Below are 24,504 nucleotides of genomic sequence, written 5' to 3' on the forward strand. Positions count from 1 at the left end.
AGCATGTTGGAAAACAAATATAGGGGGATAGAAGACACAGTATGTACCTCCCTACCCACTATGGGAGGTCGGGTACCCCAGCCAGCAGTTTTGGTAACGTGACCCTGTTTTTTTGTTTGTTTTTAAGCGTTTTACGGAGCATGCAACACGAAAAGCAATTGGAAAACGGGTATAGGAGTATAGAAGACACAGCAAGTACGTCCCTGCCAATTATGGGAGGTCGGGAACCCCACCCAGAACGTGACACTATCATGTGAAAGAAATCCATGTTGATTTGATGTTTACTGTTATCATGATACACATATTGCCAAAATAAATTCTGGGATATGTAGCCCAATTGCCAAAATAAATGCATCGATGGTGATGTCATGGCATGGACTTATAGGGGGAAAAAAATCTCTTACAAAAAGATACAAGTCTGTTTTTCTCCTTGATAGAAAATTCGAGGCAAGGCCCAGGTAAATCTGTCTCACTAATTAACAACAAGGGGACAACAGATATAGAAGGAATGAAATTGACGTCACACAGCACTTTGCTATTGTTTTTAGCCAGCCATTTTTATGAGTAGTTCTCACTAAATTTTATCAATCGGACCATAAACGTTTACGGTTACATATTATAGTTTTGTGTGTTGTTATGTTATATCCGGCTGGCGGATGTTGTGAGTTTTTCAACCAGCAGAATAACATCAATAGGGCTTGGTGGATACAATTTGTTTCTTAATGTTTTACTGTGCTTGCCACACATTAAATTTAGGTCATTTCAGCACCAGTAACAAAAGGAAGAAAATGGGATATAACAGTTCATAAGAGAGACAGGGAGAGAGAGAGAGAGAGAGAGAGAGAGAGAGAGAGAGAGAGAGAGAGAGAGAGAGAGAGAGAGAGAGAGAGAGAGAGAGAGAGAGATTATTTACGTTACGAGGAGAAATATATTATCTCCCAAAATTAAAAATATACAATTGACTGTTTTCCCTCCAAGCAAAGGACTCCAGCCAGGGCCAGGGCAAAATCCAGTGATCTTATTCTGAGACAAAGAAGGAGAGGAAGTTGGACAACAGATATAGGAGGATAAAAGACAGCAATGACCTCCCCGCCCACTATGGGAGGTCACCCAGAAGGTGGATAAAGAACCAGACCAGGGTGTTCACATTCATCCGTCTCCACCCACTATTCATTTCAGTGTTACTGTCGTTCTCTCCAACAAATATGCTACATAGAAAACAAAGAACAAATACTGAGAGTTTAAAATGGGACAAAATTTTAGTTTCGTTATAGAACATAAACAAATGACATTTTCAATTTTCAATGCATATTACAATCACAATTTTGACTATTCAATCTTGAGGTTAACAGTAACAGTAGCAACAGAGAAATCTCATGACATTTTTATTTAAAATCAAATAATAATCATGTATGAAGCCAGGAGATGGCATATATCTATTTAAAACAAAACAAAAAAAAAAGATTAAAAGGAACTAAAAACAAGTAAAAGGCAACTGCTTGTTCTTACTTACAAATGGAAAAAAACAATGACCAACCATTAGACATTCAAATTTTATTAATCAGACCCATTCACAACATGCACCTACAGAAATAAAAAAAATCTAAATAAAAATAACAGTATGCACTCGGAAAGACATAATTTAAAACAAACAAACAGATTTTTTTGAATCAACCAGCAGATCAACAAGTGCCCAACCTACAGTAACAGTAGCAACAGAGAAATCATCATGACATTTTTATTTAAAACAAATAATAATCATGTATGAGCCAGGAGATGCATATATCATTAAACAAAAAAAAACAAAGATTACAAGGAACTAAACAATAAAGATCTTTTCTACAATGGCAGGACCCCAATGATCAAATGTAATGCATTGACAAAATTTTGAACATAAAATCTAAATGAGCAAAGGCCTGGAACAGTTCCCATTTCTTGAATCAACCCCCGCCATCACCCCAGCCAACCTGCCCCCCCCCCCCCCCCCCCCCCCCCCCCCCAAAGTCTCCCACTGAGTGAGGTTTTGTTTTTAATGGTTTTACGGCGCTTGCAACACATTTAGGTCATTTCAGTGCCAGTAAAAAGTAGGTAATGGGATAGTCGAAATTTTTAAAATAGATTTACATTTAATAGCACACAAGAAAAAGTAAGACAAAGGGGAACGGTTCAAATAAGGAACAGATGTAGATTCCAAGAGCATATCATCAATGTACTTATTTGAGATCACCTAGGTGTCATCCAGACACCAGCACAGAATCCCGCTAAGAGCAACACACTCAAATGCTTACATTATATATTCAAAACAACACATACATAACAGAGAGATGATTAACAAGGAAAAAAAATATCATCTCCCAAGATTTTTAATTGTATATTTGACTGTTTCCCTCCCAGCCAAAGACTCCGGCTAGGGTCAGGACAAAACTAAGTAATCTCATTCCAAGACAAAGACAGAAAGCAATTGGAAAACAGATGTAGGGGGATAGAAGACGCAGAAGTACCTCTCTGCCCACTATGGGAGGTCAGGAACCCCACCCAGACACTGAGTGAGGAAGAAGACACTACTGAGATGGTTCCTTTTACCAGAGCTGCTAGTTGAAATTTCAAAAATTCACAGTCTCCAAGGTAAAAAAAGAAAAAGTCTCTTTAAACAGCTATAGAAATAAATAATTTGCTCTTAGTATGATCCAAAAAATTCTTCAAAGGCCCGAATATAGGATCTAAATCTAAGGAACTAACCATTCCGTTTCAACAAGATTTATTGAGTAAAAGAAGCGAATGTTGTTCTGAAGCTGGTGCCAAAAATTCGTATTTCTACTAATGTTTCGTAGTACTAGGCATGTCTGCTTTTACACCAAACCGTGCTCAAGCACTTTTCACTGAGTGGAAACAATTAGGTAATTATCATCATATTACCACGCCATGTAATTTTACTCAGACCTCAAGTTCTAAACAACACATTCATTCCTTTTATTGATAGACAAGACAGCAGGACAGTTGAGGGGGCATTGATAATAAAACAATTATTCAAGTTACTAAGTAAGTTGCTTATTCTGTACATTTCAGTTTGCATGAAGAAGTCAAGATTATTGATTCCAGTTTCTAGAGGTATCATCTATACAAAGCTGCTCAAAAGGTAATTTTTAACATTCAACAACAGGAAAAAAAAAAAAAGGAAAAGAAAAGAAATATATTTTATATTTCACTTCTACCTTTGTGGAAAAAGTTGTCAGATCTTGGAAAACAAAAGCTTTTCTCGGCTGTGCACTGATCGAGGCGGAGACAAAACAAATGGACTAAGCCTCATCATAGGAAATAACACATGATTCGAGAAATTGTTTATTTTTTGACGCGAGTTAGGTGTCTCTATGACCAAGGTGGCAGTAAGGACCAGAGTGACTCTAGAGGCGCTTTCAGTTTACTTCAACACCACATAAATAGAAGATAGTAGTTCCCACTTAGGCTGTAAACTGAATGCACTCAATTTCCTCTCCGGGTCTGTCTTATCCTCCATTTGACCATTTATCATAGCAAAGTGAGTGCAACTCACTTGTTTTGGTTGCCGAGCATTACAAGAATCGAAATTGACCGTTTTATCTTGGACTTGGAATTAAAATTCCTTTCAATTTCCAACCAACAGAGTGAAACAACACAGGAGTTTCTTTATAATTGTTTTTAGAACAACTCTGGATGATCAATATTCACTAAATACTTGAATAGTAAAATAAACATTTAAGGTGAACAAAGCTTTGTTTGCTGGTATGTTTCATGCGTTTGTTGTGAGTAAATTACAGAAATGTATAGCGTCTATGACACACTAATTGTTCACGAACAGGAGAGGAAATTGAATGCACTGTTTACAGCCTTAGACTGTTTATATATAAATATAATATTCAGTGTCAAGGTCACATGCATCACACACACATACACAAAAAAAAAAAGAAAAAAAAAAAAAAAAAAAAAAAAAAAAAAAAAAAAAAAAGAAAAAAAAAGAAAAAAAAAGAAAAAAAAAAAGAAAAAGAAAAAAAGATAAAGATAAAGGGAGATGATTCAAAGCGGATCTTAACAGCAACCAACCCCTGAGCGCTGCCTAAGGCCATCCAATCTTTCACCAGCAGGCAACCTCACTCGGATGGTTCTTAAGACTAAGACTAACACCAATAATGGTCTATCTTTTTCTTTTCCTTTTAAATTTAGGACTAAGAACTGCAAGTCAGGAACCTAACCCAGAGGAACAGGCGTAGATTCCCAGAGCATACTATCAGTGTACTTAGATTGAGATCACCTAAATGCCTGATTATGAGACAAGCACAGGTCCCCCCAAAGAGGAACATACTCAAATGTTTAGAAATCATGACATAACCTATAAATATGTGTGTGTGTGTGTGTGTGTGTGTGTGTGTGTGTGTGTGTGTAAAATAAAGATAATACACTGCATAATAGAGAGATGAGAGAGATGATTTACAAGAAAAAAAATATTTCATCTCTCAAAACTATACATTTGACTGTTTCCCTCCCAGCCAGGACAAAACTAAGTATATAATCTCATTCCAAGACAAAGACTGAAGGCATGTTGGAAAACAGATTTAGGGGTAAAGAAGACACAGAAGTATCTCCCTACCCACTAAGGGAGGTCAGGAACCCCACCGAGAATCTAAGAATGTCATTTCACTACAACACATTTAAGTTACAATTAAGAATAATGATTTGTTTTGTTTTTGTTTTTAGGGGTTTTATGGCGCTGGCAACACATTAAGGTCATATAATCAGCGCCAGTAAAAAGGATGAAAATTGGATAGTAAACACATTATAGATGTACAATTAAAAGGACCTGAGGAAAAAGTAAGACAAAGGGGAATGGTACACAAATAGGGAACATATGTAGATTTCAAGAGCACACTATCAGTTTACAATTAATTTGAGATTACCTAAATGTTTCACCCAGACACCACCACAAGATCCCACTAAGAGGAATACACTCAAATGTTAACAAATCATATGTTAAAATAAATAAATAACAGGATATAACAGAGAGATGATTTACAAGGAAAAAAATATCATCTTCCAAAACTATAACTATACATTCAACTGTTTCCCTCCCAGCCAAGGACTCCAGCCAGGGTCAGGACAAAACTTAGTTACCTCATTCCAAAACAAAGACAGAGAGCAATTGGAAAACAGATATAGGGGGATAAAAGACACAGTAAGCGCCTCCCTGCCCACTATGGGAGGTCAGGAACCACAAGTTAGAACATGCGTATTATAACTGCCAAAAGAAATATATCTGTGACAAGTCTTGCATTCTTTTACTCTATGCACATTATCCATGTGTCGTTTCAAATTATGCTTGTGTTGAAACTTTGAACCGCATTCAGTGCAACTAAACTGATAGCCTTTGTGTGCCTCTTTATGATGACGCAAACCGGTGAAAGAAAAAAAACCTTTATTGCATTGATCACATATGAAAGGCAGGGCTTTTTTCTCCTTGTGGAATATGTTGACGTGTTTCTGGTAAAGAATCCTACTATCCAGACAACAGGAACAAAATTTGCACTGAAACGTTTGCATAACTCTATCTATAAAATTGCTTGATCCTCTGTTCATGCCACCACCTTGTTCTCTTTGACAATTGATTGGAAATCCTCTTTCTGAAGCATCTACAAATTCTGAAACACAAATTAATAATGACAAATATCATATCGCTGACATGGCGGCTTTTTGCAAAAAAAATAAATAAATAAATAAAATAAAATCCCAAATTTTGCAAGATAAAAACAGCATTTTCCTAAAAACCCATAATTAGTTCATGAAAGAGAGAGGTATTTGTTTGTTTTTAAGGGTTTCACGGTGCTTGCAACAAATGTAAGGTCATATCAGCGCCAGTAAAAATGAAGAAAATGGGATAGTAAAAAAGAAACTACTCTTGATTAATAATCTTTCACATTCTACACGAGCTATACAGTTAAAAGAAAAAAGAATTAGTCTCTTTTTTTTTTCTTTTCTTTGCAAAATCTCAAAAATTGCAGATTTTGCTGCCACAATGCAAATCAGTGATATTTTGCGGCTGTAACGCGGCCGCAAGCGATGCAAAAAACTACCATGCCAGATATAGGTAATCCCTATGTCCATCTCAGTCCAATAAATTAAACATTGTCAAATTAGTTGTATTTTTCTACCAACTCATTGAAATATAACACCAAAGGCGTATCAACAGAATCACAAAAACAAATATTTCCAATAAATCATGAAAGTTAAGATCATAACAGAGATCCAAAATACTGGGGTGTCTAGCTCTCATGTTCCACCACAGTTGAGAACATGGTGCTGGTATTCTTCCCTTAACCTGAAGAATTTGGAACAATATCTGCATTGTTTCATGAAGTGAATTGCTTCAATATGTCGTTTCTTATTTTTCTCATGTTTGAATTTGGCACCACAGAAGTCACAAATGTATTCGATGCCCTCATGCACTTTCATATGCTGCTGGAGAGATGCTTTGATGAGGAATCCCATCCCACAAATGAAACAAGAAAAGGGCATTGCTCTCGCTTCCCTGTGGAACTCATTCATATGCCTTTGATATAAGACAGAGGTTGGGGTCGCTTGCCCACACAAGTCACAAACGTGTTTAGGTCCAAAGTTTTGAGATTTACTTTTACTGGAGGGTGGTGGGAGTTGTGAGTCCAATTCTCTGAACTTATATTGGCCTGAAAAAAGCAAAAAATATGTCCATGTATTTATATACAGTCTAGTTCACATTTTGGTTCTCTGACTACATACTTCAAATCCAAATAGTTTCTACAAATTAAGGTCACCAAAATGCTAGCCTTTGTATAAAGATAGCTTATAAATGTTGCGTCTTATAATAAAAAGAATTTAAAGACACATCAGGAAGCTAGAAGGCATGCGAGCAAGTGTGTCCCATAAACTCTTTCCCAAATGAAAACAGATTCTTGCAAAGACGACATTCCTTAAGCCTATGCGTCATTTCCACATGGCGTTTCAAATTCCGACTGTACCGAAATGTGAGGTGACAAATGCTGCAGACAGATCTTTCCCGGTGGGTTTCAATATGATGATTGAGACCAGACGATGAGAAAAAGCCTTTACCACACTCGTGACACGTGTATGGATAATGTGGCTTGTGCTCTGGGTGGCATTCTAAGATGTGTTTGCTATAGGCAACTTTTGAAGGCATGTATTGATTGCAAATCTCACAGACAGTTGAAAAATGGGGTGAATAAGAGGGTTGTGACATGTGGTAGTTTTCATCTTGAAACGACTGTTCATTGCTATAGTGCAACATGCCCTCTGGAAATGAGAAAAATAATTGGGTTTAACTAACAAGTACAAGGTTAGGTTCGGTTTTAAGGGTTTTACGACGCCTGCAACACATTAAGGTCATATCAGTACCAGTAAAAAGGAAGAAAATGGGATAGCACCTAAATTAAAGCACTTGAGAAAAGGTAAGACAACGGAGAATTGAATCAAATATAAAACATGTTTGTTTTTGTTTTTAAAGGTTTTACGGCGCTTGCAACACATTAAGGTCACACCAGCGCCAGTAAAAAGGAAGAAAATGGGATAGTAAAAAGTTAAAGAATTACAATTAAAGTACCCAAGAAAAGCTAAGACAAAGGGGAATTGGTCAAATAGGAAACAGATGTAGATTCCAAGAGCACACTATCAAAGTACTTAGTTTGATATCGCCTAAAAGTCTCATCCAGACACAAGCACGGGTCCCCACTAAGAAGAATAAACTCAAATGTACAAAAATCATATAGATAGAATGCGCTTGGCCAAGGAGTACACAACATTGCCATCCGGAAGTATAATGGACCAACACACAAATTCTTTGTAACCATGAACTTTTATAGTCTGGTTAATACAGTTTAGTGAGAACAACTCACAAACGCGGATGGCAAAAACAATAACAAAGGCCTGAATGACGTCATCTTCAAACTATCCATATAATTTGTAAACAAAAGATAATAAAGTACATTACAGAGAGATGATTTACAAGGAAAAAAATATCATCTCCCAAAACTATAACTATACATTTGACTGTTGTTTCCCTCTCAGCCAGGGCCAGGACAAATCCAAGTAATTTCATTCCAAGACAAAGACAGACAGCAGGTTTGAAAACAGATATAGGGGGGTAGAATACACAGTAAGTACCCCCCTGCCCTCTATGGGAGGTCGGGAACCCCAACCAGCAGGGATTATTACTAACACAACTCAACTTAAAAGGAAATCTGAACAGAGTGCAAACATAAAGACATTCATTGCTGCCCTCAGGGACCACATAAATCAAAAATACATATATAAATAAAAAGAAGAGTGACACAAGACAAGCTAATACTAATATATCAATTAACAAGTATGAATTTAATTAGCTTCAACCTTATTTATTGGTTCGCCGACACATTGTCTTTGTATGATAAATGCATCAGAAATGACTATAACCTGCTTTACTCAGTTCTACTGAATAAATTTAATTTTTGAACACAACTTAGTTACTTGACTGGAAAAAACAAAGTGAATTTTAAATACATGTGCTCACCAGTTTTCCTCTCTGTACTTAAGTCTTAGATTTGTCATTTTCTCATTCTGTGTAACCTTTTTAATTAATTCAAAATGAAAACCCCTTATTTGACTCAGCATTCACAGCATGTTAGGCCACATTATAGAGCCCAGGAAAGGAAAAAGATGGAATACTTGAGAGAAAGGCAGACAATTGGGACTAATTTAAAGAGAAAGGGAATGGATACAAGCGAAAACTACCCGTGTCACTTACTAGTACTAGTATAGGATACTCACTTGAGAATATGGTATTCTAAAGACGCAAAACACAAGCTTACATTATGTTATACACATTTCCTACCAAAAGAACCATATATAAACATTATATATATATGTATCTTTTACTGATCCTTTGGCCAAGGAAGATTCTAAAATAAATATGTTCAGTTATATATTCATATATATATAATATATATATATATATATATATATATATATATATATATATATATATATATATATATATATATATTATTTAAAATATTTACCACAATGTTTGGGGCAGTCTACATCGATGTTTCAGGCTTAATTTGCCATCTTCAGAGTCCTGAAGATGGCAAATTAAGCCTGAAACATCGATGTAGACTGCCCCAAACATTGTGGTAAATATTTTAAATAATAATTCGCTCCATTACTACATGTCGAGCACTTTTCGTACCATATTTGTATCAAACACGATTCAATTATATATATATATATATATATATATATATATAAATATATATATATATGAGCCAAGGTCAAAAGGTGTCAATTTTTTTTCTCAAAATAAAAGTGACATAATAGTCCATTTATGTTTCTATATGTGTAGCAAAAACCATGTACTTCATGAATCAAAGGCCCTTTAGATAACTTTAAGGTCTAACGCAGCATAATATCGTCAACAATACCTATAGGTTGCTGGTGTCACCTATGACCGGTGACACCAAAATGAGACAAAAAACTCAATAACCAAATGATTTTTGTTGAGTATCAAACTTTATTTAGTAAGTTATAGACAAAAGGACACAATCAACAACAATCATAGTACAATAATGTTACCAACTATTGGAGAAAATGTTGCTTTTTGGTGTCATCGGTCACAAGCAACATAGAATGCAAATATATTATTTCATAAAAATGTTTGTACATTAACAACAACAACAATATTGCATATGCTTATTACCAGCAATGTTCAGAAACTTTTGGAATAAAATGTTGGGAAATAATGTGACCAAAGCATATGTTATTTAGCGACATTGTGTCACTTGTGACATTTGACCGATGACACCATTACTTATGTCACAAGCAATACCAAATTGCAATTTCGACAATATATCATTAATTTCAGCCAAACCAAGGTAATAACCACAGTTAAATATGGAATTTAATAATATTTCAGAAACCAAAGACTTCAAAAATAGAAATATACATGGAAATTAGAGCATCTGAATGTGACTTGTGACATAAGACCGGTGACACCATTACTTATGTCACAAGCAACACCAAATCACACTCGTCCATAATGTATCATTATTTTCAGTCAAAAAAGCACCTTAACCTACTCTAAAATGAAATTCAATAATATTTTAAGAAACTAAATACTTTCAAATTGGAAATATACTTAGAAATTAGTAATACCATTGTTCCTATTACTTTGGTCAAAATCGGAACTAGAACGCAATTTTGCCTCAATAAATCAAGCATAGCAACTGAACACATGTAATATAGCCTGTTAAAATGTAATTCAATGACATTTCAAGCTTTGAAGAAAAAGAAAACAGAAATACATCAGAAACTTCAAACTTAAGTGTCAACTGTGACATTTTAACCAATGACACCAATGGTCACAAAAAGTAACAGACGTCACACAAACACTAGATAAATATCAGCCATGGTAATGAATTCAGGTAACCATACGGTAACATCCGCCCTACTGCTCAAATCTGCTAGTTTGTAGTAATTTAGTGTGTTAATAGTAAATCAAATCAAATTTTTTGACAACCCTTCTTTTATCTGGATTCGTTAAAAGCTTGAGTTTTGTCTTTTTCTTGATTGATACAACCCTGAAACATAAAGAATTAGAATTACAAGGATATAATTAATTGTGTGAAAATCACAGTCTTATGTGAGATGTCATAATATCATATTTGTAAATAGAATAACAGCTGAAAACATAATTTTTTGGTGGCACTTTGTAATATCCAATATCAAGTGTTGCTTGTGACAATGTAAAATAGCGATGACACCAAAGTTCAACTTACCATTTCTGCCAGGAGCCACGCTGGAAAGGCAAATGAAAGTGCTGCACTTCAAAGACTGGTAAAAAGGGTGGATCAAAATTGCGAATCGCCATTTAACGAAACAAACTTCCACGTGTTCACGCATGCCGTGTTGCTTGTGACAAATGACACCAAAACCAATAAACCTCAATATCGGCAAAACGGTATACATTTACTCCAAGATTTGAGTTCAGATAGTAAATCTATGCTTTTTTCTCATAATAAAACATTTTATAAACATTAAACATGAGCTTTAAAGTTTCGTGTCAAGTCTTAGTATTGTGCTGTGTTTGATGACACCAAAGGTCACAAGCAACACCAACTTTTTAAGAACTCTATATGAAACTTAATCAGATATGTAATATACTGCAATTGCGTGTAAAAGTAAATTTTGACTTTATACTATTAGTCAAATTTCAATCACGTGAGCTAAAACATCACATTTAATTTCTACATGATTTCTAAAAAGGTGATGCGTTTGACCTCGTTTTAAGCACATGCCAAACAGCATTCAAATTTCACTTTCAAGTTGTTTATTTCATATTCTGTTGAACAGAGTATGTTGAGCTATCTCATTTTATCTCTTCTTCATATTATCAATTAATTACAAGCATTAACCCAATGAAAACAGCCCATAATTAAGTAAAAATCAAATTTTCTTAACACTGGTATCAGGCGGGCACCTTTTGACCTTGGCTCATATATATATTTATTCTCACCTCATTCTATTATATTCTCCGACAACACTCCAAGAAACTGTCGAGTACTCTAGGTGATTCCCGCTAACTCCCCACAACTATAGCTGCAATCACATTTCACATAGAGTGCTCAACAGTTTCTTGGAGCATTGTCGGAGAATATAACAGAATGAGGTTAGAATAGATAAATATATATAATACATATATATATAAATATATAACTGAACCTACTTATTTCAGAATTCTCCTTGGCCAAAGGATTAGTAAAAGATACATACACAACAATGAGTGCACCCATAAAATATGTAAATGCCAATGAAAACTGCTTAAACCGAAGACAAAATTTAAAACTATTCACTTCTATTTTAAAAATCAATTGCAATTACACAATTAAATTTTATTTACAATTTTAATTATTTAAAACTACTTCTTGAAAAGCAGAGGGAAATTTAAATAAACTTGCTTTGAATTTTTTAAGCCTCATGAACTGGTCAACACCTATGAGTTTGAAATTCGACACGATCAATATACTGTTTACAATATCTACACAATTTTAGTTTATGAGAATACTCCATATGCCTCTTGAGATTCCGGCTGTACCTGAAGCTCTGTTGACAAACAGTGCACACAGATTCTTCCTTGTGGATTTCCTGGTGATATTTAAGCCCAGAAGAAGAAAGGAATCGTTTATCGCATTCATCGCATTTGAATAATAACTCGATTTGGTCTGGGTGGTATTGTTGGATGTGATGACTAAGAGATCTTTTACAAAAGAGAATCTGATTACAGATAAGGCATTTCATTCCATTCATTTTCCTCATTTCCAAATGCTCGAATGGATTATTGGCAGACGACGATGGTTCACGGATGTCATGTCCACGTCCACCACCATTAGGGTGCATTGTAGCTGAATCCCCATGACTGAAATAGGTGTGTGGAGGAGCCCATGTCTCTGCCTCTGAGGAAAGAAAATACGTCACAAGATTTGTTTTTTGACAGATAGGAATATCCAATATACATTTCAGTCGCAATTCACATTTGATGAATTGGAACTCATAAAAGTGACATATTCGTTGTCTTTTCATCATTTCCCTAAAGCAATCCTCCCTGAAAACACTTATTATGTACATCAAGTAGTTTGCTGATAACAAAAGTGTTTCCCTGAGTTTGATATATTATCCAGTTTGCCACAGTATTTACACTGAATCATATTGTGAATTTTTATCAGATGGCGTTTTACTGAGCTTTCGATACGAAAGGAAGCTTGACAAACAGAACAATGAAACAAGCGTCCCTGGTGTTTGTTCATATGCAGACGTAATCCAGTGGACGTGTAGAACCCAAACTGACAAATCGTGCAGACAAATGGAAGATTGCTCTGACCAGGGTGATAATAGTTCATGTGTTTTTGGTGCTCTTTTCTCTCTCGATACTCCTCATTGCAGATTTGACAGAATGACGGTATGATGATCAAATCGTTCACAAAGTTATTATTCCAATTTCCCCCTTGATTAGAAAAAGTGTGGCTTTCCTCCGCAGTTGACAATGTTTGGTCATACAGTGATGATTTTGAAGACGTTTTTCTACCCATTGCAACATCTGAAAGAGAGACAAGCAGCTGAAGCAGTTGGGTCACTGAAATTTCAATTTTAAAAAAAAAAAGATAACAGCCTACTTTTAATATTTGACTATTTATCTCACACATAATAAATGTAGAATATTGTTGTTTTGTGGAAACAAACCCTTTGATTACTTATCAGCTTCAAGAAAAAGAAAGACATTTATATGTATATAGAACACAAACAGATAACTTGTTATATAAAATATACATGACACCGGCATGGAATCCAACAAATGTTCCTCTTTTGTGTGAGGAGACTTTCCTAATATGTCAACCCAAACACCAGTATAGGAGCCCCATCAAAAAGATGATAAATACTCTAAATAAATAACTTTTGTTATATATATAGAGGTCTGAGTAAAGTGAAATACGATCATGTAAATGAAAGCACAACTGGTTTTATTCCTATTCCTATATTGAATTTTACATCTTTTGATTGTCTACTATGAATGGAATCAACAGAGATGAGTAAAAAAGGCAGATGATGCAATGATCAAAGGATTTTAGATCCAATAAATAAGTGCACAAGAGAAAGGCTATTTATTGGTTTCTTTTGAAATTAGAGATTTTTGTTGTTTGTTCTAGTTTTATGCCGGTTTTTTTTTGTGTGCGTGCGACACCTTTAGGTCATTTCAGTGCCTCTAAATGGGAGATGACACACATCTGACGTTAAAAGTACCAAAGAAAAAGTAAGACAAAGGGGAGGAGCAGAGGATATGAAAAGCATTTCCACCCATCACATAAAGGTCAGTTGTTCAAGAGGAGAACAAAAAAACAAAGATAAAGAGAAATCTATAAATAACATTCACGTTAACCCTATAAAAAGAGACACATTCAAAGTATACTTACATTAATTATATACAAAACCATAACAATAACACATATATTTATATAAATGAAAACGATTCAGAAGGCAGAGAAAAAGTATCATCTCTTAAAAACATGCATCTAATGATATCCCTTTCAACAAAAGACACTTGACAACTTTTTTTTTTTATTATCAAAAAAATCAGGACAGAAAGACAGAAAGCCACATGGAAAGATGGAGAACAGATCTAGTTGAAATTTAAAATGTATCATAATTATAGGTGTCTGTTGACATAGATATAAAATGAAACAGCCAGCAAGTTTGTTTTCGTTTTGTTTTTAGGGGTTTTACTTTGCTTCAGAAAACTTTTAGGTCATTTCGGCGCCAGTTAAATGGAAGAAAATGGGATAGTAGAAAAAAAAGTTATAAATTTACAATTGAAAAACACATGAGAAAATGTAAGACAAAGGGTTCAAATTGGGAACAGGTGTAGATTCCAAGAGTACACTACCAAAGTACTTAGTTTGAGATCACTTAAAAGTCTCATCCAGACACGAACACAGGCCCCCACTAAGAGGAATACACTCAAGTAAAAAGGCCTATAAGTAAAAAGAGAAGTGAAATTTCAAATCAAAGGATTTCTTTGTTCATCAGACATTCCACAGACATGGGCAGCTTTATCATTAGCATTATACATAACCGCACAATGGTCACATATCTTCGTTTCATGCACTCTCAACAGATGTCTCTTCATAACCCTTTTGATAACAAAATTTTTTCCACACATCGGACATTGAAAAAAGGACCCTTTATGTTTTAGCTCGTGATCTTTTAATCCACTGTAGGAAAAGAATCCCATTTGACACTTAGAGCACACAAAAGGAAGGGATAATGACCCCCCTGAACCTCTATGAAATGTGTTGATATGTCTTTGTTGTTCCTTCCTGTTGACAAACGACTTATCGCACACTCCACAAAACATTGAATCCAAAGGATGCTCGTTGTTAAAAGAATCCATATGAAGATGATGCTTATTTGATCTTGATGAAATGCCTTGGTCATATTGTCTATTTGACTTGTTGGACCTCTTCTTTGCTTCACCTTCAACAGAATCTGAAAACAAATGAGGTCAACATCAGAAGAATGATCCGTCAAATGTTTTGAATTAATCCAATAATGCTGTACATGGGTTAATGATACGAATATAATCAAGGAAAACTATAAACGTTTAAACTATTTCAAAAACTTCAAAAGGCAGGTTCTCCGGTTTCCAATTTGAAAAATTCATGTAATTAATCCAAATGACAATCTTTGGTGTTTATGACCAGGAGAAGCAAGAAATAGAACATAAATTAAAATAATTAAATGTTTCAATCTCACTGCTTCTTTACTACAGTGCTGCTAAATTAAGCATGGCCAGTATATTCTGAGGTGAACAGTTGTCGAAATCCAAATTCATCGAATCAATCTCGTCAGAAAGGTTCATTTCAATGGAGAATAGCCTATGAAGATTGCTCCTCTTCTGGTCTTCCGCAAATGTGGAGTAGGTGAGATCTATATGCTACTTTACAATGGTCGCATTGTTTGGATTGGTGTAGAACCAACATGTGACGTTTCAAACTAATTTTCACAGTAAATTGTGCAGGGCAAAGGGGACAATTAAAAAGAGATCCTTGATGTTTCTTTTCATGAGCTTTTAGCCCACTGGAGGTAAAGAATCCCATTTGACATTCCAAGCAGACAAAAGGAAGGGTTAAGGAGCCTCCAGCACCCCTATGATGTGAGTTGAAATGCCTCTGTTGTTCTTTCCTGGTGGTGAATGTCATATTACAGGCCACACAAGACATGGAATCCAAATCAGCCGAGTATTGTATTTCATTTGTAGCGTTTCTCTTGGTGAAATTTGCGACTGACTGGCCAGTCCTAAAGCTTGATTGGTCATCATCTGAAATCATAGGGTTTTTCTCATCAAAGATTCGCCAGTCCAAAAACATAAATTTCATAGGGTGTAGAACACATCTGTAACAGTACATAACAGAGAGATGATTTACAAGGAAAAAAAATCTCATCTCCCAAAACTATAGATATATATTTGACTGTTTCCTTCCCAGTCAAGGACTTCGGCCTGGGCTAGGACAAAACTAAGTAATCCCATTCCAAGATAAAGACAGAAAGCAACTCGTAAAACAGATTTTTTTTTTTTTTTGTTTGCTGCTTTAGGTCTCTTCCAACACAATTGAGGTTATATGAGAGACCGCTGAAACAAAAAAACAAGCAATCTAACAAAAATAGTACAAATGTAAATCAAAATCATAACCTAAAGATATCATAAGCAAAATTATAAATAACAAAGAACAAACAGGCAGAAGATTTACAGAAAAAAAAAATATCCCCTGTCAAAAATACAATCACAAACCAAAGAAGCAGGATAGGCTAGTAAAGAGAAGAAGAAACGACATCACTATCGGATCGTACACCCATGTGAACATCATAGGTATACGATTCAAAGGTGATGCTCCCATCCAACCACCCGCTAAAACAGATTTAGGGGATAGATTAGAAGAGCATGACCCCCTGCCCATCATGGGAGGTCAAATACCCCACCCAACCACTGACTTCCAATAGCAATTTACCCGAGTGCCTAGCCTGCAGCAAGCCTTACTGAAAGAGGGCACAAAAATTCCTGCTGATATGGGGACAGCCAGATGGTTTTCCAATATATGCCGATAGAATGGGAGTAAAAAAGGGTGGGGAAATAGGAAAAGTGAGAACAGAACCATGTGTCATAGTTAGCAAGACCCATTTTCCTTGTAAAAGTAAGTTTTTAAAATTTTGAAAATCCTGCCTATATATTTCTTGACATAATGGAATGTATTTTTTTTCACTTGTTTTTAAGGGTTTTACAGCGCTTGCGACACATTTCAGCCGTGTCAGCACCAGTAAATAAAAAATAAAAATAAAATGGGAAATTTTGTTTGTTTGTTTGTTTGTTTAGGTCTCTTCCAACACAATTGAGGTTATATGAGAGACCGCTGAAACAAAAAAACAAGCAATCTAACAAAAATAGTACAAATGTAAATCAAAATCATAACCTAAATTATAAATAACCAAGAATAAACAGGCAGAGGATTTACAGAAAAAAAATATCCCCTGTCAAAAATACAATCACAAATCAAAGAAGCAGGATAGGCTAGTAATAAAAGTTGATGATTTAACAAATGAAAGAACACAAGAAAAAGTAAGACGAAGAAGAATGGTTCAAATAGGGAACAGATGTAGATTCCATGAGCATACTTTCAGTGTATTTAGTTTGAGACCCCTTAAAAGTCTCATCCAGGCACAAGCACAGGTCTCCACTTAGAAGAAAACACTCAAATGTTTACAAACCATCATAAAACCAACAACAAAAAAAGCCACAATATAAAACAGAGAGATTGAAAAATTAACTGTTTTCCTCCCGTCAAGGACTCGGGTCTGGGAAAGAACAAAACCAAGTAATCTCATTCCAAGAAAAAGACAGAAAGCAACTCAGAAAGACATATGTGGGTATAGAAGACACAGTAAGTGACCCTACCGTCTAAACACACATACACTTACTCGCATAAATGGAAAATGCTTACTTATCACATAGTGAAAAAAAAGAGCTGAAAATAGAACACACCAGCAATTGACAACATTCTTCACAGCAAAGGATTCCAGGATGAAGACGACGCTTGTGCATCCTGATTTCCACATATGTGGACAACATTGACATCATAGATAGCCTTACAATAATCACACTGCTTTGACTTATGCAATACCACCATGTGGCGCTTCAAGCTGTTTTTCATTGTAAATTTACGATCAGATTGACAGAGCGGGCATTGGAAGTATTGGCCTTCGTGTTTTCGAAGATGATATTTCAAGCCTAGAAAAGTGAAAAAACCAATTTGACATATGGTGCAGACATGAGGGAGGGACATGGACCCTTCTGAGCCTTTGTGGATAGTATTGATGTGTTTCTGTTGTTCTTTTCTTGAAGCAAATGTAACTTTGCAGGAGTCGCACTTCATTGACAGAAATGGCGTATTCTGAAGAGCTCTTGGATTAGAAGCAGAGCATCTTTTCTTGATGTGTTGTCCAAAAGATTGACCAGTCCATTCTCTAGGTCCAAAAGTATCTGAAATCAAATTGGGTTCACATCAGAGGAAAATTCCTTGTTATTCATTTATCAAGGAGACAAATAATCTGGTTACCCAAATGAACCAAGTTAACTGATACAATTAGTATTTTTAGGAGAAATTCTAATAAATTCACCATCCACACCGTTAACAAATGCAAGAACTTATACCTTTGTTATTGGGAAAAGAAGAGGGGTAGACTGGAGTGCTTTTCAGCAATTAATATTTACAAATAGATCCTTGATAAGTCTTTGATCACATTCCATTTTTCTCCAATCTTCCACAGACATGCTGCAAATATGCACAATAGGTAACTTGACAATAATCACATTGTTTTTTCTGGTGTCTTGCGAGTATGTGGCGCTTCAAATTTCTCTTAACTGTAAATTTCACACCACAAATTGGGCAAGGAAAACCTTGCCCTTGGTGTTTCACCTGGTGATCTCTCAATCCACTGCTCGAAAAAAATCCCATGTGGCAATCCGAACAGACAAATGGAAGGGAGAATGATCCTTTTGAACCTCTGTGGAAATTATTGATGTGCCTCTGCTGTTCTTTCCTTGAGGCAAATGTCATATTACAGGAGTTGCAAGACATTGAATCCAAATCAAAGGAATTTTCCAGAGGAAGAGAATCTGATATTCCTGGATGATGAGAGGTTACTTCATCTGTCTGACTTTTTTGTCCCCATTGCTGATAAGACTGGCCTGTCGGAACATTTGGTCCAAAATGATCTGAAATTGGCAGTGAGGACTAGTCAGAAAATTACTCGCAATACTAATGAAATGCTATACATCAGACTCGCTCTCAATCAAGGAGTTCGACCAGGGCTAGGACAAAACAAAGTAATCTCATTCCAAGACAAAGACAGAAAAGAACATGGAAAAGGAAATTAGATATAGGGGGATAGAAGACACAGCAAAGGTGATGTTTTCATGTTTTTAAGGGTTTTACGGCGCTTGCAACACATTAGGGTCATATCAGCGTCAGTAAAAAGGAAGAAAATGGGATAGTATAAAGTTCTAGAATTACACAAAAGCATCCAAGAAAAGGGAAGACATAGGGGAATTGGTTCAAATAAGAAACTGGTGTAGATTCCAAAAGCACTCTATCAAAGACACATGCACAGGTCCCCGCTAAGAGGAACACACTCAAATGTTTTACAAATCATATATAATATAAAGAAAGCATAATACAGTGCATAACAGAGAGATGAATTACAATGAAAAAAATATCATCTTCCAAAACATACATACATTCGACTGTTTCCCTCTCAGCCAGGGCATCTGGCCAGGACCAGGACAAAACCAAGTAATCTCATTCCAAGACAAAAACAGAAAGCATGTTGGAAAACAGATATAAGGGGATAGAAAACATTGTATGTACCCCCCTGCCCACTATGGGAGGTCAGGAACCCCATCCAGGCAGCAAAGGTGACCTCCAAGCCCACCATTCTCACTGCCTTCCTTACTACAGCTACAATCCCAGATACTGGGGACTATCAAAGTTTACTACACTTATCTCAAAAATGTCAAATAATACACCAAGTAATAAATTTTAAAAAATACAATATTGTTTCCAACTGACCCATACATCAGACCGTCTAACTTTTGGCAAAAGACCCCAGCGAGAGGCTTTATCAAAACCAGGCAGCTTGAGCAGTTTCACTCCATGCAAAGGGAAAACATATATAAGGAGATAGCGGAGGGAGCATCAATGGCCTCTATGGAACTCCCAAAATAAAAATCATGTCTACGACGCGTGGATGAATAAAAATGTTTGTTTTGTTTGTTTTTAATGGTTTTACTGCGCTTGCAACACAGTTAGGTTACATCAGCGCCAGTAAAAAGGAAGAAAATGGGATAGTTCTAAAATTACAATTAAAGCAGCCAAGAGAAAGTAAGACAAAGGGGAACTGGGAACAAATAGGGATCAGATGTAGATTCCAAGAGCATACCACCAATATACTTAGTTTGAGATCACCTATAAGTCACAAGCACAAAATCCAACAAAGAGGAATACACTCAAATGGTTATATTATACATTTTAAAAAGTATAACAATACATAACAGAGAGATGATTTACAAGGAAAAAAATATCATCTCCCAAAACAATAACTATGCATCTGACTGTTTCCCTACCAGCCAAGACTCCTGCCAGGGCCAGGACAAAACTAAGTAATCTCATTCCAAGACAAAGACAGAAAGCATGTTGGAAAAACTAAACAGATATAAGGGGATAGAAGACGCAGTATGTACCTCCCTGCCCACTATGGGAGGCCAGGAACCCCATCCAGTGAATAAAAATGTTAATGATATGTATTGAGATCAAATTTATGTTAAAATTGTTATTTTTTTAAACAATGCTGCTGACTCAGGTGCTGTAAAAATTCAGAAGAAAAAAAATTGCAAAGGGATTTTATCCCCTTAAAACATAATTACTTCTAAAATATATTGATGATGATGATAATACATTTGTAGAAAAATGCACACACAGAAAAGAGAAACACAACCTTATGGTCTTCCGCAAATATGTGTGGAATCAAGACGGTAAGTAGCTTTACAGTAGTCACATTGCTTTACGCGGTGTAATCCCAACAAGTGGCGCTTCAAACTTATCTTAAATGTAAACTTAGCTTGGCAAATTTGGCACTGAAAGAACTGTCCTTTGTGTTTCATCTGGTGATCTTTCAAAGCAGTAGACGTAAAGAATCCCATTTGACATTCAGTACAAACATACGGAAGGGACAAGGAGCCTCCGGATCCTCTGTGAAAAATATTGATGTGCCTTTGCTGTTCCTTCCTGGTCGAGAATTTGACATTGCAGGAATTGCATGACATGGAATCCAAATCAATCGAGTGGAAAGAAGTATGGAGAGGATTAGAAACGGGGGACATTGATTTATTGGCACCACTTCTCTGACTCTGACTGTTTTGCACAGATTGGTCAATCCGTTTGCTTGGTCCAACTGTATCTGAAATCAAATTGGGTTCCAGTCAGATAAAAAACTAGCAAATAATTAAATATATGCACCTCTTGCCTATGTAAGTCACTGGACATTTTACAGGCAGAAAGTAGTAAGCTAATGGTGATTGAAGAGCAAATTGCAAAATGGCTTAAACAAGTATAATGTTAGTATTGATGGAACAAATTTTCCAAATAGATAACTATGTGAATAGGGGGATCCGACCTCATATCATAACAATGGATATTTGAAAAATCTAATAAAACAATTTCTTATCAAGAGTCCGTTGTGCTCTAACAAGTCATGGAATGACAGAGTCAAACAAACAAGCAGAAATTTTCAAAAGTAAGTCTCTATGATCTTCCACAAACGTGGACAACATCAATGTTATAAGTGGCTTTACAATGGTCGCATACTTTTGATTGGTGTTGCCTCAACATATGACGCTTCAAATTGGCCTTAAATGTAAATTTTGTACCGCATATGAGGCATAGAAAGTATTGTCCTTTGTGTTTTAGCTGATGAACTTTCAAAGCAGAAGAGGTGAAGAATCCCATATGACATTCAGAACAGACGTGCGGAAGGGCCAAAGAGCCTTCAGAACCTCTGTGGTATGTATTAATGTGCTTTTGTTGTTCTTTCCTTGTGGTGAATATTGTTTTGCAGGAACCACAAGACATTGAATCCAAATCAGCCATGGTCTGACTAGAACCCGAATGAAACTGCATTTCATGTGACTTGTCTTTAATAAACTGTTTACTTTTAGTCCATTCACTTGATTTGACAGCATCTGAAATCAAATTGGACTCTTATCAGAAAGCGTATTCTATTTCTTTCACAAATTTTCACTCTTAAAAAAATATAAAAACTGCCCGAAACAATGAGAAGTGGACTTCTGAAACAACCTCTGATCCAACATAGAGAATTTGTCTAAGCTCACTTGTCTTGTTCTTTTTTTTTTTGGGGTTTGTTTTTAAGGGTTTTACGTAAGATCAGCGACAGTAAAGTAAAGAGGAAGAAAATTAGACAGTAAAAATGTTCTAGATGTACAATTACAAGGACTTGAGGAAAAAGTAGGTAAGACAAAGGGGAATTGGTTCAAATAGAGAACAGACGTAGATTCCAAGAGCGCACTATCAGTGTACTTAGTTACAAATCACCTAAAAGTAAAAGTCTTATCCAAACACAAACACAGGTCCCCACTAGGAGGAAAACACTCAAATGTTTTCATACTGATATATATATATAACAAAAAAAATGTAATAGTAAATAATAGAGAGATGATTTACAAGGAAAAAAATATCATCTCCCAAAACTATAGCCAACTACATTTGACTGTATCCCTCCCAGTTAAGCACTCCGGCCTGTGCCAGGACAAAACCAAGTAATCTCATTCCATGACAAAGACAGAAAAGAAGTTGGAAAACAGATATCGGAGGATAGAAGACACAGTCAGTGCCTCCCTGCCCACTATGGGAGATCAAGAACCCAAGTTTAGAAGTAACAGGAGCATAATGGCGTTTGTGACACTTGGAAGATTTTATTCATCACTCATTTAGAGCCAGAACAGCCCATGAGCTCTTGTTGAATGGACAATAGCAATGGCTTATTACCATTTGAATAGTACACTTGTAAATCATAGAGTGGAGGATAGAAAAAGCAAGTGAACTCCCTGCCCCCTATGGGAGGCTTAAAAAAACCCACCCAGAAATTTTGACATTTAAAAGTCCCATCCAGGCATCAGCAAATGATTCCGCAATAACGGATACACTCACATGCTTACCAAGTATATATAATAAATTCAAAACTAAAACGAAAATAGTACATAACAGAGAGATGATTTACAAAAAAAAAATAATTCTCTCAAAAAACAAACAAACAAAAACAAAAAAAGAAAAAGGAACTGTACATTTGCCTGTGTCACTCTCAACTATGGATACCCTCCAGAACCAGGGGGGGGGGGGGGAACCCAATCTCAATCCAAAACAAAGACAGAGCAACATAGAAAAGGAAAGTTGAATAGAAGACAGCAAAAGTGTCCTCTCTGACACTTTTGCCAGATTAGAAGACCCCACCCAGACACCCAAGGTCTCACACAGAGTATCTTCCCTTAAAGGGAGACACTTATAGAGTTCCTTATAGATAGGATGTGCTTGGCTAAGGAGCTACAACATTGCCATCCAGAAGTGTAACGGACTAACACACAAAACGTTGTGTAACCATGATCGTTTATAGTCAGGTTAATAAATTTAGTGAGAATTACTCATAAACGCGGATGGCAAAAAAAAAAGAAGAGAAAACAATAACAAAGACCTGAGTGACGTTAACTTCGAACTATCTATACTACTATATCTTACTCGGGGAAGGTTTACAAGGGATAAAATATCTAGGGGAAAAAAAGCCAAATATTCTGCTTATGACTTCTCTTTGACAATCCACACCGGTAAAAAGAAAGATGCTAGAAGCTGTGGACTGGAAAAACCAATAAACAAAAATGAATAATACATAACAGCTTCAAAAAAAGAACAAAATACCAAACACGGAACATTTTGGGCTCAAAATCTTTCTTCAGACAACAATAAAAATCCAATAAAAACAAATACATGACTAAAAAACAGATCAATGACTAAATATTTCATATGTCCTCTCTGTTGAAGAAAAATCTTGGAATGTCAAGACATATACTCTATTAACCAGAAGATTTAATGGAGAGAGAGAGAGAGAGAGAGAGAGAGAGAGAGAGAGAGAGAGAGAGAGAGAGAGAGAGAGAGAGAGAGAGAGAGAGAGAGAGAGAGAGAGAGAGATATTAAAAAGGCCTACTACCCATTTGTCCCTCCCCTTCCCCTTCAACCATCAACTAGCTAATCAAATTACACAACTCGCCTTCTGTGTCAATTGTGACATCTGGTGCCATTCTGTCTGGCCCGACGTCAAAAAAATCGGGACCGTCACCGAATTGAATTCGAATTGAATTTCAGGAGATCGAGCACAGGTGTCAAAATATGACATAAGACATAATGGTGATTTTGTGGTTTTGAGGAAAATGTTTTGACATGGCAAATTCAGCGGGAAATTTCTGAGAAATTCTCAAAATCACTGTTTATTTATCCAAAAAAAATTTGAAAAAGGAGGAATTGTGATGGGGATGGGCGGAGATAAACTACCATTTAGGCGGAAATCCGCCTTTAGGCGGAAGATGCTCAGCCCTGTATATACGAAATATTTCTATTTTTATTATTTTTTGTTGGTTGGAGAGGGGCTTTGAGCCCGAAACGTTATGTGTTTGGTGTTTTGTTTGAAGCTGTTACATTCATTTTTGTTTATTGCTTTTTACAGTAAAAAGAGATGCTCTTACAAGCATGTAAAAAGGGCCATCGATACTTGTATCCTCTAAATATGGGAGCATCT

At 35.9% G+C, this 24,504-nt stretch overlaps 1 protein-coding gene across 33 annotated transcripts in view; it reads right to left on the reverse strand.

Moving 5' to 3' along the window:
* The window catches only part of LOC144964461 (uncharacterized), a 94,200-nt gene that overhangs the window by 25,216 nt on the left and 44,480 nt on the right, over positions 1 to 24,504 (reverse strand). For 4 of the 33 annotated variants that reach the window (XM_078898752.1, XM_078898751.1, XM_078898758.1 and 1 more), the window contains exon 3: positions 13,149 to 15,084. The exons of 22 other annotated variants lie outside the window; for them this stretch is intronic. In XM_078898752.1, the coding sequence (XP_078754878.1) occupies positions 14,597 to 15,084 (488 nt within the window). In that variant the 3' untranslated portion in view covers positions 13,149 to 14,596. Of the gene's footprint in view, positions 1 to 1,240; positions 5,667 to 9,304; positions 10,629 to 11,932; positions 15,917 to 24,504 lie in introns of those variants that run through there. 7 more of the 33 variants (XM_078898779.1, XM_078898762.1, XM_078898771.1 and 4 more) reach the window with 6 other exon arrangements.

This window comes from Berghia stephanieae, chromosome 2 (assembly GCF_034508935.2).
Source record: "Berghia stephanieae isolate SIO BIC M18660-M18661 chromosome 2, UCSD_Bste_1.3, whole genome shotgun sequence".
In the NCBI taxonomy this organism is placed as follows: domain Eukaryota; kingdom Metazoa; phylum Mollusca; class Gastropoda; order Nudibranchia; family Aeolidiidae; genus Berghia; species Berghia stephanieae.